Genomic DNA, 17,543 nt, shown 5'->3' on the forward strand with positions numbered 1-17,543 from the left:
GGAATTAAGCATTAGCGTTTATAAGAATTAAGTACAATATGGAAATAAATTCACCTCCTATTACTTTCTAGTGTTCAGAAGACCTATCCAACACAATGGCATAGGATGGTAATCCCCGATACGTGGGAGCTCGTTTCACATCCAGGGGTGGGGGTGCGGGGGAAACCCATCATACAGACTTTATTTGTAGACCTTTCATTCTAAAATTACAAGATTTCTTTGACTGTGCATTCCCCTTAGGATCTGGTCATATTTTGAGACACTGGATATACAGATTGCTTCCTAAAGTTATGGGAAGCTGGCAAGACATCCAAAAAACAGAGCATACCACACAGTGGCTTGTGTCTGGAAAGGGGGGATATCGGAGTTGTTAAACCTAGGCATCCTGCTACAACTGCAGGACTTGTAGCTTTGTTACAAGATGACTCTGAACACTTGTGGACACAATCTATAGAATGGAGAGATCCGTTATTTCACTGATCAATCGTGCTGCTTCTTTACAGTGAACAGGACTGAAATTTATTTTTTAATTCTACAGTTATTGTACATCTTCCCCAGATGCCCCCCCCCCCCCCACACACACACACAAAGATGTTGGGACAATTTTTGCATGGATTAGGTATTTATAAGGATATTGTTGGTTTTGTTTTCTAACAAATATATTTTAAAAACTGGGTTATGACAAGCAGTTTGTGTGTATGTAAGGGGTAGTGTCCAAGTGGTACAGAAATGTAACACATTTGCATAATCTATTTTCCAGTTTGCTTGAAAATGTTCAAAAAATAAGGTGACTGGTTGGATGGTGGCTTCAGATTATTGTGAATGCTTGTTCACATCACAGAGCAACTAGGACAGCGTTGTGCAAATGGCAGTCACCTCTCAGGAGAGGAGGAGGACAAGAATAGCAAATGATGTTGCAAAGTGAAGTCTGAGATGGATTAGCAGGAGCAGAAAGCTTCTGTGGGACCTATGGGCCCCTGCCTAGCTTCAGGCAATGCTACAGTACTCAAAGCGAGGAAGTAAAATTCACTCATCATGGAAAGAAAGCCATTACTGACAAACTAGATGACACTAGAAAAGGTAGGTTGGTTTTTAATCAACAGAAAGTCTACATAATGTGTAACATTAGTCACAAAATAATCTATAGGTGCACTAATGTATCCCTATACCAAATCCTGGACAGTCAGTAACCTGTCTCCCATATTATCGATCATATCTCACAGGTAAAAATGCACCCTGAGCTTGTTTGCGCATTATAAGTGAAGCGACAACATGGAATTGTATCCATCATAAAATGCTACGAAACTTCATTAAACAAGCATCTCCCTCAAACAGATCATCTTCACTTCAGCTGACTGCATGATAAAGGTGCCCACCACCCAGCACACAGGCCTAGTTGTTATCGTTAAAGCAAAGTCAGTCACACAACAAATCTGTGAGGGAAGAGAGAGAAGAAGGATTTCCAATCTTGTCTCAAATTCAATAGTAAAACACATTAAGTTCTTTGAGGCTTTGACTGTAATGTATTCTAGATTTGCCTAGCACACTGGGACCCAACCTCATGGTGGCCTACCACAATATAAAAGGTAAGTAAAGCAAATAATAACCAATAGACATGTCTGTTAAAAATATTATTTCTTCCTCTAAGTGTTCAGCCTTAGAGCCTCTGGGAATAGGGGTGGGGGTGAAACAGCCTGGTACTAAACTGAAAGCAACCATCATCTAACCAAGGCCAGGCTACGACCCTTAGCTGTGCTAAAAACAACACATGCACCCAGCCAAGGCAGTGAGTTCCTCATTCAAATGAAAAACAGCAAGTACAAAGCTTAAGATGGAGACTTCTGAAGTCATCTCTCAGGACTGGAGATCAAACTGATGTTGACTGCACAAGGTTGAGCTGCTAGTTAAACCTTGAAGTGGACAGGAAAAGCAAGGGCTAAAATAAACAGACATCTCGCTCACACACACACACACAACCCCCCTAACAGAAGGCACCATATCGTGTGGCAGTGATTTAAGTCAGGAGCAGAAGAACCACACCACCCTCTTGGCAACGCACTCACGGCAGGATCTTTAGTACAGCATGAAAACGGCACGCCACAGCGCTCTCGACTCGCGTTGGAATCCGTGCAATTGAAGTAAATATTGAGGTTCCAGTCGTCAGCTCCGAAGGCGCCACAGCACTGCCACTAGAGGAAACACACAAGCATGAGAACACTCTGACTCTGCACGTGAAGGAATGTCACCAGCAACACCACACACCGGGAGATTAGAGGGTATCTGGCAATGAAGAAAAATCAAAATTCACTCCCAGTCCCATCCTGGAAAGTGGGTCTTAAATCACTGTTACAATAACTCCCTGTTAAGGATTGTATGCGGACAGAACCCACCCACGAAGGGCCAAATGTCTCAAGTAACTGAATCTTCAGTACGATACACCAATGAGCCAGACAATCAGCTGCTGTATGTGGACATGTCTCCACTGGAAGCCAACAGAGCGGCTTTGATTTACACCGGTTGAGGATCTGGTCCAGTGTTAATCTATATTAATTTTAAATTGAACTAAGCATGTATAAAAAGTGTTTGACAGTGCCAGTCAACGTCCCTTTTCCACATATATGGCACAGCACGTACAGCAGCAAAGCGAGGTTCCTCCACAGGGCCTTCAGCTGTTACCTCCTCTAGGGCTGAGAAGGCAGTTTGGTTTCCATGCTCAGTTCACCTTCGGTATCTCTGCGGAGATTGTTTGCTAACAAGGAATTCAGTTATGATGGCAGTTTTTAATTACGTGGACACCCCGTTCACTACAAATTGCACTGAGACCCTTTCATTTCACACCAGACAAAGATTTGTGGCCACCACCAAGCTAGGTCAGATCCAACACAATGTGTAAGGCTCTGCGCATCCCGTCACTTATTCACTCTCTCGAGGGGAAAAAACAAAATTATGACCTATTCAAACATGAACATAAATGAATTCATTTTGGTGGGTGGATATCCCTTGGATGGCAGTCAGCTAGCACTCAGGCCCTTAGACACACAGGGCCAAATTCAAAGGTGATGTGTAAGGAAGCAGGCTCATAAGCTGAAGTGCCAGGAGAGAGGGGTGTAGCAAGAAAGAGCTAAAGAGCATAAGAATGGGGTGCTCAGCATAGGCCATTCCCTGCTTCGTTTACTTCTTCAGACAGCTCCTTGGTGTGTAACTTACACCCACTTTGATTCCCTTGCATGTCGGTAAGTGGATACATGTAGGTTTAACTTAACTTGTACCGCCTCACACACCACACTCTAAATTTTACCAACTCTCTCTAAGACAGAGAGCTAGGAGCCATTTGCAGATTTCTCATGAGGAGAACTTCAATAGTGGCCCAATTCCAACTAGGCTAATTACATTCAATAGACTTTAGAATTTCCCCAGCAGTGTCACTTAGATAAGTAATTCTCCTCCTCCTATCCTGAAGTGTGGCATAGAATTCTAGCCCTGCTAACTGGATGTCAAGTCCCATCACAGAACTGACTGTATTTTCAATCAGTCTCAATAAAATAAAAAGCATTGTACGGGTGCTACAACTAGAGATGGGCAAAAATCTTTTCAGTGAATAAAGTAAGTTTGCCCAAAAAATGCATTTTGGGGGCACCAAAATTATTTGCAAATTTGGATATAATTCAGTTAATTTCTGTCCCCAGGCCCAATAAACAATAATTCCAAAAATGCCATTTTGAATTGAGATTTTGTTTTGAAATGTTTTGTTTCAATTTGAACTCAATTTTTTTGGCTTTTCATTTTGTCAAAAACAAAAACAAAACAAAAAAAACAGGAAAAAAGATCAGTTTCCATTCAAAACTAACTGAATTTTCTTTTGGGTTTTTCATTTCGGCCACTGAACTGAAAAATCACTTAGCTCTAGTTGCAACTCTTACAGTAATGAAATAGTTTAAATCTCCATGAACAATGGAGAAGTCTTCAGAAACTTCTGGTTAGGAAAGCTATGTGGTCTAGTGGCCTAGAGCACAAGAACGGACATCAGGAACTTGCAATTTCTAATTCTGGATCTACCACAGACTTCCTCAGTGACTTTTAGACAATTCACCTAGCCTTTTACTTCACTTCTCCCATCTATAAAATGGGGTTAATAACTAGTCTGACCTCAAATGTGTCTGTTGTGAGGATTCAGATGCGTCTATAAAAGTGCCATTAAGTAATTGCTACATATATGTGTGAAGTATTCTATTCTAGAGCATTTTTGTGGCTACTTGCAAAAGGCAACAGACGAGAAGTAAAAGTAGAAAAAGTCTTCCTTTAAAGTGTGAACTTTGTTTTAAAGTGACAGAGTCCAACTTACATATTCCTGTGTGAAGTCTATAAGGTTTTGCAAATCAATGTCATCTCTGTATGCTCTGATGTTATTGTTTATAAAGAAATACAGCTGGTCTTTGATCCAGTCTTTGAAAACAAATGCCAGAACACCAGCAGTGAGCTCCAGGAAGAAAATAATTCCCAGGAATACAGAAAACTATGAGGAAGAAGAGAAAAAAAAAATTAGAAGAAAGGACTATTTTGCCTCTGTGGCTAAAGGCTTATTTTCCAAGGCTTACAAATAATCAGAATTTGAATGACCTGAAACTGGATGTTTTGTCAGTTTCAGCAGGCTTATTAACACATGCTCAATGTACTCCTACCCACAGGAAACTATTTTAAAAACGTTATTCATAACCAGCTGATAGTACAGTTCTGTCTGGCCCTTAAAGACCAACATTTTCAAAGTTGGGTGCCGAAAGTTGGACACCTCAGCCGGGATTTTCAAAAGGACCCAAGGCAGTTAGGTGTGAATGTAAATGGGACTCCCTTAGGCCCTCCCCTCTGATAATATGATAATAAATCCATATTTAGGCACCTACATTTTCAAAGGTGTTGAGCAGCCAATGGTACCACTGAAAATCAGTTCACTTCTTTGGGTGCCAAAAATTAGGTGCAGAAATCAATCTACTGGCACCTAGGTCTGTATAGTTTGGCCTAAGGAAGCATTTAAAGCCAACACTGATAACAGCAGAAATTAATTAATGACTAAGTTACAAAGGAATGTCTGTGGAATTACTCATTATAATCACATTAAAACCAAGTAAGTTCATTACGATTAATGCAAATGCAAATGCAGTGAATGCCACAGGCATTACTAATGACATGCCACTTTCTCTGGAGTTTAAAAAATTCCACATGATCTGGATATATTACAACTCTCTCCATTTTGCAACTGTGCCTGTGATTCTCATTTTAGTATCTTTTTTTTTTGTTCAATCAGATGCATTTTTAATTTTTCCTGCAGCTACTGACTAGGAAGCTATTGGCAGATATGTTCATTTTAGAGGAGTTCAGAGAAGCAAAGGAAGGAAGGAACAAGAAAGTTACTTTAATTTTCTAGCAACACACAAGTAAATTGGAACTAGCTCAGGCTACTTTATAGAAAGGCCTTGAGAACAGTAACTAAGAACCACCTCCTCCCTCTATACAGCACTTCCACCCCGGGAGCCAAACATGGCACCGGGAAGTAGTTGTTTAGCAGGAAGCTTTTTCATGTACATTTAACAGTTTATGGTGGTGATGGCGTAGATTAGACGACAGCTTGCCAGGAGCCAAAAGGGTGAATTGGGATCACACTAAACTTGTGTAAAACAGACTAGCCTGCAGTCACACATCTTTAACTTGAAGATATGCCCCACAGGGAGCGTGGTTTCCAAAAGACAGACAAACCAGGCTGCTCAGCTCAAGATGGCACATTGGCTGCTGGAACCTGCCTGCAGTCCCTTTCATGACTAATAGTCCAGGCCAAGGGAGACTCTGAGCAGTGCCGTCATTAAGCAATACAGGGCTGTGTTGAATTAGTCTGGGTTGTACAGAGCCAAGGACATCTACAGGGTCCCAGGACCTCAATAAATAATCCCCTATATAACTCAATATTGTCTCTTCTGTACCATGAGCAACACCCTGGGGCCTGCACTCCCACACCAATGATCACGTGGGCCACATTTGCTAGAGTATTCACAGCCCCCCACATGTTACACAGGCATCTCATTATGGGCTTTCAAAGCTCAATACGTACACTATTAAAGTAGGTTCTCTCCTTTAGTGAGAGAAAGGCCACGCATTAGATTGGATCCTTATAAAAGGCATATGCTTTGCATTATGGCTCTTAACAGGATTGCATCACGCAAGTTAAAGCCCAAAAACATAAGCAATTTGAATTACAAGCTCTTTAATAGCTTCATTGTTTAAAGATAGGGAAAAACTGACTTAGTAGAGAAATACAACACACTTGTGTCAAATATCCCCAAAAGCATTTTACGAGACCGCCACAGTTAAGCAACAACTTAGGACATGGTTTAACTTATGTAATTGATGAATCCAGAAATTGCCAAGGTTACTTACAAACTTGAGAAGGAAGGTATTTTCTCGCAAAGCTCCAATGCATCCTGCAAATCCCAAAATGAACATGACTCCTCCTACCACAAGGAAGAGCCAAACTGGATCAAAGCCTCCCAGGTCAGTAATGGACGAGATATTGGACAGCACTCCCTGGGAAAAAAAACAATGCCAAGGAATAACAGATGTGTCTGGCCTTTTATTGTGCAATGAGTCTGCTTTTGCTTTTCCTTTAAAATACAGAGATCATCATCAAATGAATGTTCTTCGGCATGTATCAAAGAGCAAAATTAATAAGCTCTTGGATGCACAGCAGATGAAAAGATGGACATTTCCTTTCAATGCACTGTATGCACTGAAACAATAAGATACAGTGTGAACAACAAAATGCGCAGAGTGTATCATGCCGCATACAGCTATGTGGGATTAATTTGCCAGGAGGTCAAAGTAGCTAATGGGGTGGGAGGAAGATTAGTCTATTTTTGTTAGCTATTGTGAACAACATTTATGTGCTTTATATTTTGGAGTAGCAAGTTAAGTTCTTACATAAACAACACAATTACAAAGGTTATGGTCTAAAAAGCCATCAAAGGCAACAGCTGACATTTCTTTAATTTGATTTTAAATGCAGAAAGTGGATACTACTCAGACATAGGAAGCAAGTTCCTCAGTTGTGGGTAGTAGTTATTATGGGCCCTTCCTCCTAAAGATTTTAGGTTATATCTTGGGCAGACTAGATAGCCGGCCAATTCAGACCTCAGTTAGTAGTAGTGACAAAACCTCTGCTGAGTAAGCGGAGAGCAGCTGGTGACTCAATAGTTAGCAATAAAACTTGGCAATTAATTTAGAATCTCTTAGGGATTTTAAATCAGGGGTGATGTGTCACATTATTCAAACATAAGAGCTGTGATATGGCTCGTTGAAAACAGGATATGCAGCGTTCCTGACAGAACAACCAGAAATAACCAGCCTGCATGCCATCTCCAGCTATGGAGCAGAACTCAGGTGGATTGTGATGACAGCAGCATTCCTGAGAAGGTATTATTTTGTTTTTTCTTAAATGCTCTGGGACAAATTCTGGCTGATCTTGAGACGTGCAAGGATGAGGAGAGAATGCAGGGAGCCCTTTCCCTATTCTTGCAAGCCTGCACTAAGACTATCAGGATTCTGGTGCTGACTTAGAGACCGTAAGATGGCCGGAAAAGTGCTATGGTCTCGTACCATTCCTCCTTTCACACCACCTGGAAAAAGACTGCATATTAGAGGACAGGAACAACAACAACAAAGACATGATGCAACCCAGGGCTGGAGTACATGCTAGAACCCAATAGCATGGATGTCATCCTCCTGGAACAGATCTCTCTCCTTCCTACCATCCTCCTGCCTGGACACAGACATTATCGCCTGTCCCATTTTATTTATATTTATAATTTTTTATATATATACACACACACACACACACACACACAGACATAGGGTAGGGCTACGTTTGGAGCTGGGGGAATGATGCCCAGGTCAAGTACACATACTCACTGTGACCTAGGCACCCCTGTGTTCACACCATACCCCCTACTGCAATGGTACTTGTACACAATGTGTTTTTTGAAATATTATTTGAAAACAAATGACACACTGGTTAGTAATATCATTGTGAAATGTATGTGACAATGCTGCGTGTGGAATTATGGACACTCACTTTGAAGGGCTTTAAAGTCTGTGACTAAAAGGTGTTTAAACCAGGTACGTCAGGGGGAGTTGATAAACAGGTCTTCTCAAGACAAAGGGAAGAGGCCAGCACCTCAAACCATGTGTGGCCAAATTCAATGGGCTGTTCATTCATAGTGGAGGTTGCAGGAAGAGAACATTTACGTTGTAAAATTGCAGCAGGATGCATCACACTGGAATACACCAACAGACACCTTAATCAGGATGGAGTCAATCCCCTGGAAGAGACAGGAGACTGACCCCCAGGGGATCAATTTGACCCTTGAAATGAAATGCAAACTTTGATATGTAAGGACACACAGAAAGACTCCGGATCATCCTTCAGCTGAGGAGACAAGGACTCTGTGGTGATCCTGGCTAAGAATCAGTCGGCTATTGCTGGAAAAGGAAGATTAGTGATGAAGCTATCTTGAATAAAGACTGCAACATGTTAAGTTACGTCATAGCCATCAGAAAGTTTATTTTTACTTTTATTTGTTTGTAACCATCTCTATCTTTGTTCCTACTACTTGGTGTCATTTAACCTAAGTCATTATATTAATAAAACAAGTTTATTTTTATTATAAACCAACTCAGTCCTGTGTTTGAAGGGAAGGGTGTGTTTACCACTTATGTTACTAATAAGCTGTAATCCACTGATTCTTTTAAAAAGAGCAGCAAACTTAATATCTTCTGTGAGTGTCCTGTGGCGGGGCTGTGCCTTGCCAAGAAACATCTCTGTGGAGCATGGGCGCTAGAGTTTGAAGATCATTGCCTGCTAAGCAAGGTTTGGCATGGGAGAGCCTAGGGCTGTTTACTGGTGAGGAAGACAGACCGGTGTGGCAGGGAGCAGACAGTCTCTAATCTCCTGCCTAGCTCACTCTTGCCAAGGCAGAATGTAACAGTGGCTCACAGCACTGGGTACCCCTCAGCAGAATGTTATACTTGCACTAGGTGTCATCAAGCAAGCATGCTAAAAGCACTAGCATAGCCATGGTAGAACGGGCAGCAGCAAGCGGCAGCATGGTCTGGCTGCCCTGAGCACAAACCCACCGGGACTCTATGGGTAGGTACACGGGGCAGGTAGCCCATGCCACCACTCACTACTCCCCATGCTACCACAGCTACACTAGTATTTTTAGCTAAACTAGCATGAGACTGTCTACTCGAGCTGGGAATCACACCCCCAGCTCCAAGTGAAGTTGTAGCCACAGTGCTAGTCTTTTTGTCAGTCACTAGGAAGACCAAAATAGACTTAATGGCGTAATATGACAGAATAATGCCGACAGTCATCCTGGTCTGAAACAGGCTGGTTGGTGTGCGAGCTGAAACAATCATCGTCCCTTGGCATTTCCAGCAAGTTATAGAAAGCATACCACTAGGCTTGCTTCCAACTCTTATTATGTATATCCTACAAAGGAGGCACTGCAACAGCTCTATGGATATGCCTGAAACAAGAAAACAGACAGATCCATGAAAAAGTCTAGCCTTGGAGGTACATGTGACGTTGCACTCTATATGATTTTATGAAAATATGCCGATGAGTGTGACTCTAATGTAACTGGAATATGCTTCATACAAAAGGTCTCTGGTAAAGTATCATTACAAAGCTTATAGTCTACTGAGTGTGGTCATCCAATTTGTATAAATGTATCACTCTTGTATCTAAAACTAGAAATATGAAATATAATGCGGAGGTCCTATTGTAATTATGCAAAGTGTGAGCCATTAATGATGGCTTGGAATCTTGATGGCTCCCATTAACCAGGACAATTGGCTGTAAATGGCTCTGGTTACTTGTAAGTCTTCCTGTATACCTGTGTGCTGGCAAGTGGGTAATGAAGTCTTACAGTGACATATGATCATGTCACCTGAACTGGAATCCATTTTTAACCTGGTGCTTTTCCATTTAGAAGGAGGGGTGGGAACCCAAAGAGGGACAAAGGATTCCCGCCTTGTGCAAAAGATATAAGGGGGTGGAACAGAACAAAGGGGACGGCAGTCATGAGAAATCCCCTAGCTACCACTTGAGCTGGAACAAGGGCTGTACCAGGGGAAAGGTCTGGGCCCAGACTAGAAAGGAGTCTAGTCTGTGAAAGAAGCTTATGGGAACATCTCTGAGGATGAGGTTTCATCTGTAATCAGTTTCTTACTGTATTAGGCTTAGACTTGCATGTTTTTGTTTTATTTTGCTTGGTAATTTACTTTGTTCTTTCGGTTATTACTTGGAACCACTTAAATCCTACTTTTTATATTTAATAAAATCACTTTTTGCTTATTAATTAACCCAGAGCAAGTATTAATACCTGTGGGAGCAAACAGCTGTGCATCTCTGTCTATCAGTGTTATAGAGGGCAGACAATTTATGAGTTTATCCTGTATAAGTTTTATACAAAGTAAAACAGATTTAATTGGGGTTTGGATCCCATTGGGAACTGGGTATCTGGGTGCTAGAGACAGGAGCACTTCTTAAGCTGTTTTCAGTTAAGCCTGCAGCTTTTGGGGAACATGGTTCAGACCTGGGTCTGTGTTTGCAGCAGGCTAGCGTGTCTGGCTCAACAAGGCAGGGTACAGAAGTCCCAAGATGCCAAGGAAAACAGGCTCAGAGGTAGTCTCAGCACATCAGGTGGCAGTCCCAAGGGGGTCTCTTGTGACCCAACCAGCCATAGGTCAGGAAACAGACCCTTTGCTCTAGGAATAAAAGGAAAGTTCTGCATGATAAAACAATGACCTACCCAAGTTCTGCACATACACAGTTTCCTTAAGGACCTATAGTAACTAGAGTGTTAAAGGAAACTCTGCCTTAAAAAGAAAAACTACATATAGTCTTGTGTTACAATAGCTCTTTATGTATGTATGTATATATATATATATATATACACACACACACACACACACACACACAGATCCCAGATGACATCTTAACACACACTAGTTCTGGGGAGGGCTAACGTGGGAGATGGAGCAGGGGTGTTCTCAACATTTTCTTTTTTAAATAAAAACTACCATCGAAAGGGTGAACATTGTTATTTAATGGCACATACTTTTTTTAATCCGATGTCGTAAGAGACTTTGGGCTTATTTAAAATCAAACCACCACAACATTCAAATCCTATGGAGATGGTCTCAGCCAAATTCTACTCTGACTTACAATATGTAAATCGGGAGTATTTCTAGTGACTTCAGTGGAGTTACTCCGGATTTACACTCACAGAAGTGAGAACAAGATATACCCCTCTGCAATCATTTTATAGCATACAAGGCTCAGTCATGCCCCCACTAAAGGCAGCGGAAATAGAACCCAGCTAAATAAAGCTCATATGTATTTGCATTCTTTTCATAATCTGTACTGACCCCTAAGGACACAAAGCTAGATGCCTTTCTGGATCTTCTGGTTTAGCAGGGTTCATAAGAGGCCAGAGCTCAAAATGCTGGTCACTTAAGATCTATAATACTGTAGCTCTAATTTGCCCTAGTCTCTGTTCTTTTCCTCGCCTGTTATAGAAGGAGAGCATATACAAGGGGAGACTCCTCAGAGTAACCAATTTCTAACCTGTATTGAGCCAGAGACAGAAGCAGCATTACCTGCTAATATATATTGTCCCTTTACACACCAGTTTTGCCTGCCCACTTTTGGTCATCACCAGCCTTGAATAGGTAACATTGAGCTATGCCTCAGGACAGAGGAGCTCTGTGGAGCACATGCTATATAATTTGCTCTCATGTTCTTCTGTATGGTTGGATCATTTTCTCTCTCGCTGTACACAGAAGCTCCAGTTACCAACATCCTGGAGATACACAACTCAGGATATACAACACAGAAAGAGGTTTTGGCAATAAAACAACAGCTTTTAGTCTGAATGATAAACATGGTTTATAAATGATAAACAAGAGGTTTGTTGTTAAACATAAAGATATTCTCAGGTACTTTGACAGCAGACTCCTTAATGATGAAATACGGTGTAGGCTATCTTACAGCCCTCTCCTTTCGTGGACAGTTTGAAATAAGCTCTTAAGATCCTTAGTGGTACATTATTTACAAGTATATTTTGTTTGAAATAGTGGGGCAATGACTGGAGCATATTATTCCATTTTAAATGACTGAAAAGGATTGGAAGGACCATCTCATAGGAATGTCGATATATCTTTTCTATCCACACATCTGCCTGTCTGTTTTACAGTTTTCGACAGTGCCTGTCACCATAATATTCAAGCACTTCTGTGGATTTAATGGGTTATTTATGAGAGAAATTGGGAAGAGCTGTGAAGAGCCTAGCACTGACCAGCACTGTCTTCACCATATCTTTAGCTGAATGTTGGAGGAGGAGTGGTGGTGTTTTTTTAAGAGGGTAGAGCAGAGGACAGAGAATCAATGAGTACTGTGTTCTAATCCTGGCTCTTTACTGATTTGCTGTGCGACCTTGAACCAGTCACTTAATATTCTCCACTTATTCAATAAATCTACCTCACAGGGGAGACAAACATTTGTAAAGAGCTTTAAATCCTTGTATTATGTAAATATGAAGTATCCTTTCCAGCAGCATGAGTAACAATAATCTACTCTGTTCTTTTTATTTCTGGCTGGTCAAGTCAGTACTATTGATATCTTAGATGTGAAAAGAAGGGGATGCACTTTTTCTCCTGACAATGCTATTGTATTTCTATCCTGCACGTGCACTGTTCAGATGTTTGCATAATATTTTCCAGGAACCAGTTCATTTCTGCAAAATCACGTTTTTTAATATTTTCCCCCTCTCACAATGCCTTTGGTCCAGGGACATGTTGTAGTCCCGAAGGAGACTGAATAGGATATGTTCCCTGGCTGATCTTCAACTCAGCTGTTTGCAATATTCATCCACCCTCTTAATGGTCTGCAGTAGGTTAGAGTTCCTGGTTAACTACTTAACATCTACATGTGCCCCTGAGCCAATTCCGGTCCGAATTTGCCTCTGCTGCTGAGGTGAGGTGGAGATGGGGGAAGAGAAGAGAAAATAAGAAACTGGAGCGAAATCAACATAATGAAGTTATGAAAAGCCCTTTATTTCTCACTATGCATTCAATTTCAGAGCACGAGGGTACAGGGGATGTGCGCATGCAATGGGAAAGACTGAGCTCATCCCTACACCACTCCAAATGGAAAAACTAAGCACTAATTCCATGGAGAGGCAGCAGAAAGAAACAGAAGGAGCCATCCCCTTCCACAAACATGGGGGAGAAATGCGTAAGGCAGCAATACATGCAGAAAAAGTTCTGGTGGTGCATCCCTCAAGGCTGAGAGGTATCAGGTTCCCAAGGCGGCCAAGCACTTCTGCAGCACTGGAGTGCCCTTACTGGGTCACTTTCACCCCTATGGTACTAGAGCAGAGGACTCCTAGATAGTGAGTCAATCTGGGAAGGGAGGCTTCGGATCTGTCCCAGACCTGCCAGTTGTCTTGCAGCTCCTTTTAATGTCTCTCTCTCCAGCCCAGCACTGTAATCTCAAACACAGCTCGGGGGAGAGAAAATCTGGCCTTTTAAGCAGGAGTTGAAAGGGTTCCTCACCACACTGCACAAGCACTGTTTGCCTGCTCCTTTCCCAGCCAGAAGGGAGCAAGGAGGAAATAGATGCTCAAGAGCCCAGGGAGGGCCCATCCCCACCCATCACTCCTCCCAACCCCAGGCCTCCAACCCCCACTGATTTAACTGTCCCTGTGACACAGTACAGAGAAGAATGCAGAGACAAGTGAGAAGGGACATCCAAGGGGAAGACACAGGGAAATAAAACTACATCCCACGCTTTGCGGGCTTCACAGGAAAAGATTTGGAGGAGGAACCACCCTCTCGCACTGCAGAGGGAAAATTTTAGGGGTGGTCTGACAGATCCCCTCTCTGGGAAAAGAGAAGAACTAGAGCAGTGATGCTCAGACTGAGACTCGGGAGCCATAAGTGGCTCTTTAACGCGTCTCCTGCGGCGCTTTGCAGCACATGATCATTAAAACGCTGTGTGATTTAATAATTAAACAGTCAGGATGCCTTTACTACGTTATTAACCTATTGTATGTAGTTGACAAAATAATAATACTTGGTCAGTCATTTTGCGGTGAGAATAATATATATTAAAAAAATAGCAAATGAACCAATGAATTCGTTCTACTTTGGCTCTTTTGGGTAATGTTGATCACTAATTTGGCTCCTGCATCACTGAAGTCTGAGTATCACTGAACCAGGGGAAGTGGTAGTGGAGGTGGTCAGAGGAAAAGAAAAAGATTGAAATACAGAATCATCTGGAGCATAGTCTCCTTTGCAAACTGTGGACTGATCTCTCATACCCTGCCCATGCAAATGACTAGGAATCTCTGACTAACACATATATTTGGAGGGTGATGAGAAATGAAAGTATTTTCAACCACATTATTGCTTTATAATGGGGAAAATGCGTCTATTTTGATACACATATAAATCATTAAAAATTTCACATTCTTGTGCATTTGAGTAAGCATAGGGGAGAGAACAACAGTAATTTAAATGTGCCAAATCTGTTTCATTCCAAAATTTAGGCTCTGAAAACCGGAGCACATGTGGGGGGTGTTTGCACAATTTAGGTTTCCATAATTTTTGTTACATTCATGTTGGAAACACAAAAAACAACAGTAACAGCAGCAGCATTTCACTAGTTACTTGGAACGGGAGGGAAACAAATGGGAGTTTAGTCTAGTTTCCTTGTCATAAAGGAGTGGAGTTCACAAAGTAAACTAACAGCACAAACAGAGAAAAGTACAATGAGATTTTTAAAATCCATTCAGATTGAAAAGCTTCAGGTGTTCTAACACGAGCTTGGACATTAAAAATTATTTTGACAGTGCCCTTTTAGGCACCAAACTCTAAATGATGAGTCACATAATTGAAATTATTCACACCACCACCCCTGATATAAAATCCAGAAATGTGCAAGAGCAGAGAGTGCGCTTTGTGTTTTGCCCAATTTGCATGCAGCCCCAGGGATAGGCACAAGATTCAAATTTCCAAACAAGGATTCAAACAAGCACTTGCTGAAAGTGAGTATCTACAGTCTCATGGCACAATTAACGCATCTTTCCTTCGTCATCTTTTATCTTCACTGGGATAAAGCAAAGGAAGGGAAAATCTTTCCTCAAAAATCTCCAAGAGAAAAATTCAGCAGTAAAACCGGGGTGACCGGGTGGAGAGAGGTGAACTTAGTCTTTAAGAATTCTCTCTCTCTTTCGGGTTCATTGCCTCCTTATTTCTCACAGCTCTCTTTCAGGTTCATGATTTAGGATGCTAATTTTTCCACTTTTTGTTTAGGCCTCGCCAACTGCCTGTCAAACCAGTTAACATTCACTGTCTGACAAGTGAGTTCTATTACTCCCCTAAAGGCTGCAAGGAAGGTACTGAGACTATGTAGGGAATTATTTTCTTTAAAAATGTTGTTTGTCTTCAAGTCTCCTTTAGAAACAACTGGGGGCTTAGGAAGGGATGTGAAACCACAATGCGTTCCTCACACCCACACCGCATTTGGAATCCACATAGGAACCATCACTAGAAGAACTACAGTGCATTCCTCACACCTGGCAGTAAATAAGGCTGCAATTAAATGTGCATTATTTTATTACAGCCAACCTTGGCTAGTGATATCACCCAACTTTTGGTACACTATCTGGTACTCTACTTCTTGTCATTCTGAAAAGGCTTTGAGATGTGGCAAGTTTGACTAGAGAAATGATCAGAGTGTGTGTACAGATAACATTTAACTGGAAAGAAATTCAAATGACCACAGAAGGAAGAGTTGGATTTGCATCCCCAAAATCACAACTTACAGCAGCACAGTGATTTCTTAAACTCCAACTGTGCAAAAACTTAAGTCCGTACATAACGGTACACAGGAGCAGTGCCGTAGAAATCCGTGTCAGCGCAGACTGTAAACTCTGTGGGAAAGATACTCTCGCACTAGGTGCCTACACTGCACCCCGAACAACAAGGCCTCAGCCCTAGCTGGGGTCTTTACATGATACCACATTAAACATAAGAAACAGTCTTTCTAAAGCACAAGGTGGGTGAGGCAATATCTTTTATTGGATCAATTTCTGTATAGAAGATATTGCCTCATCTCTCTCTAATACCCTGGGACCAACAAGGCTACAACACACCGCAAACGATTCCTGAAGCACTACACTTTCCCAAGCATGCACTCATAATGCCTGCTGAAGTCAGTGGTTTCCAGTGCACGTGTCTGAGCGAAGAATCTCGTCCCAGGACAGCAACATTTTTATTTATTCGTTTATGGAAACAAGTCCTACAGCCAAGACTGTCCAAACTGGCACGTACCTCCTCTCGCTTTGCTTTTATGGTTTTGTTTTTGTTTTTTTAAACTCGGTTCTTCAAATCTATTGGTTGTTTTAAAATGAATTCATGACATTAAGTTTCTGCATCTCAAGTAAAGTGTTTGCTGCAGTTTCTGGCTATTCATAATTTTTAATTGGATACATTTCTCCATGAAGAGACTAATCCAGTCTCACACTAATGATCTATATTGAAGACCTAATGAATTCTTATTCTGACAGAACAACCCTTTTACGTTAGGACTCTAGGCTAAGGCCACAATTATAATAATGGAAAAATCATTTTTGCTGCTTCATGAAATGCTAAAAGAACTTTATAAAAAAAAAGCTTAACTGGGAAGCCATTTCAAAATTAAGCAAATACTACTAATTTATGCCTCAAACCCACAAAGACAAAAGGACATACTTTGCTTAACACACAGAGTAGCTCAATTTAATTCAATTAGAATACTAGTAGTAGGTAAAGCTAAGCATGTGATTACATCTTTGCAGGCTCGGGGCCCTAGCACAATACAGACTTTTAATGCACTTCAATGCCCGTTCAAAGCCATCTAAAATGAGATCCTGTTTTAAATTGTCTGTATTCAGCAGGAAAACACATGGAATGATTAGAAGGCTCCAACTGACTGACTTGCTTCCAAGATAGGCAAATTCATTCTGAATATTTAGTGCAAAAGCTGAGCCTGGATTTCCAATTATTATTTCTGTGTTTGTTCAGCCCCACCTATGAGCTTAGTAGTGAACATAATATCAATACTTAACACTAACATGGTGCTTTTCCTCCTCAATGCACTTTACAAACATTATCTAATTAATTCTCACAATATTCTTGTTGTCATAGGTATTTATTATTAATAAGAACAAAAGGGGAAGAAAACAGTTTTAATTATTTTGGTCTTTTACCTTGTTGCGAACCGACCTCTTTACTTAGGATTCTGACACACATTGATTTGTTTTGTACCTTCTAGTCTGGCACTGCCTTTCCTTCTCACTTTCCATCCCCAAGCAGTCTCCCAAATTTGGGCCCAGTCCTGCAAACCTTTAATCACATGAGTTAATAGGCCTATCTCTGAGAGGATAAGAGTT

At 41.3% G+C, this 17,543-nt stretch overlaps 1 protein-coding gene across 3 annotated transcripts in view; it reads right to left on the minus strand.

Moving 5' to 3' along the window:
- Positions 1–17,543, minus strand: part of TSPAN5 (tetraspanin 5) — a 117,787-nt gene that overhangs the window by 8,407 nt on the left and 91,837 nt on the right. For all 3 annotated transcript variants that reach the window (XM_073340758.2, XM_073340759.2, XM_073340760.2), the window contains 3 exons: positions 6,424–6,570; positions 4,343–4,513; positions 2,064–2,189 (listed from right to left, as the gene is read on the minus strand). In XM_073340758.2, coding sequence (XP_073196859.1) covers positions 2,064–2,189; positions 4,343–4,513; positions 6,424–6,570 — 444 coding nt within the window. The remainder of the gene's footprint in view (positions 1–2,063; positions 2,190–4,342; positions 4,514–6,423; positions 6,571–17,543) is intronic.

The sequence above is a fragment of the Lepidochelys kempii genome, chromosome 4 (assembly GCF_965140285.1).
Source record: "Lepidochelys kempii isolate rLepKem1 chromosome 4, rLepKem1.hap1, whole genome shotgun sequence".
NCBI classification, from domain to species: Eukaryota; Metazoa; Chordata; order Testudines; family Cheloniidae; genus Lepidochelys; species Lepidochelys kempii.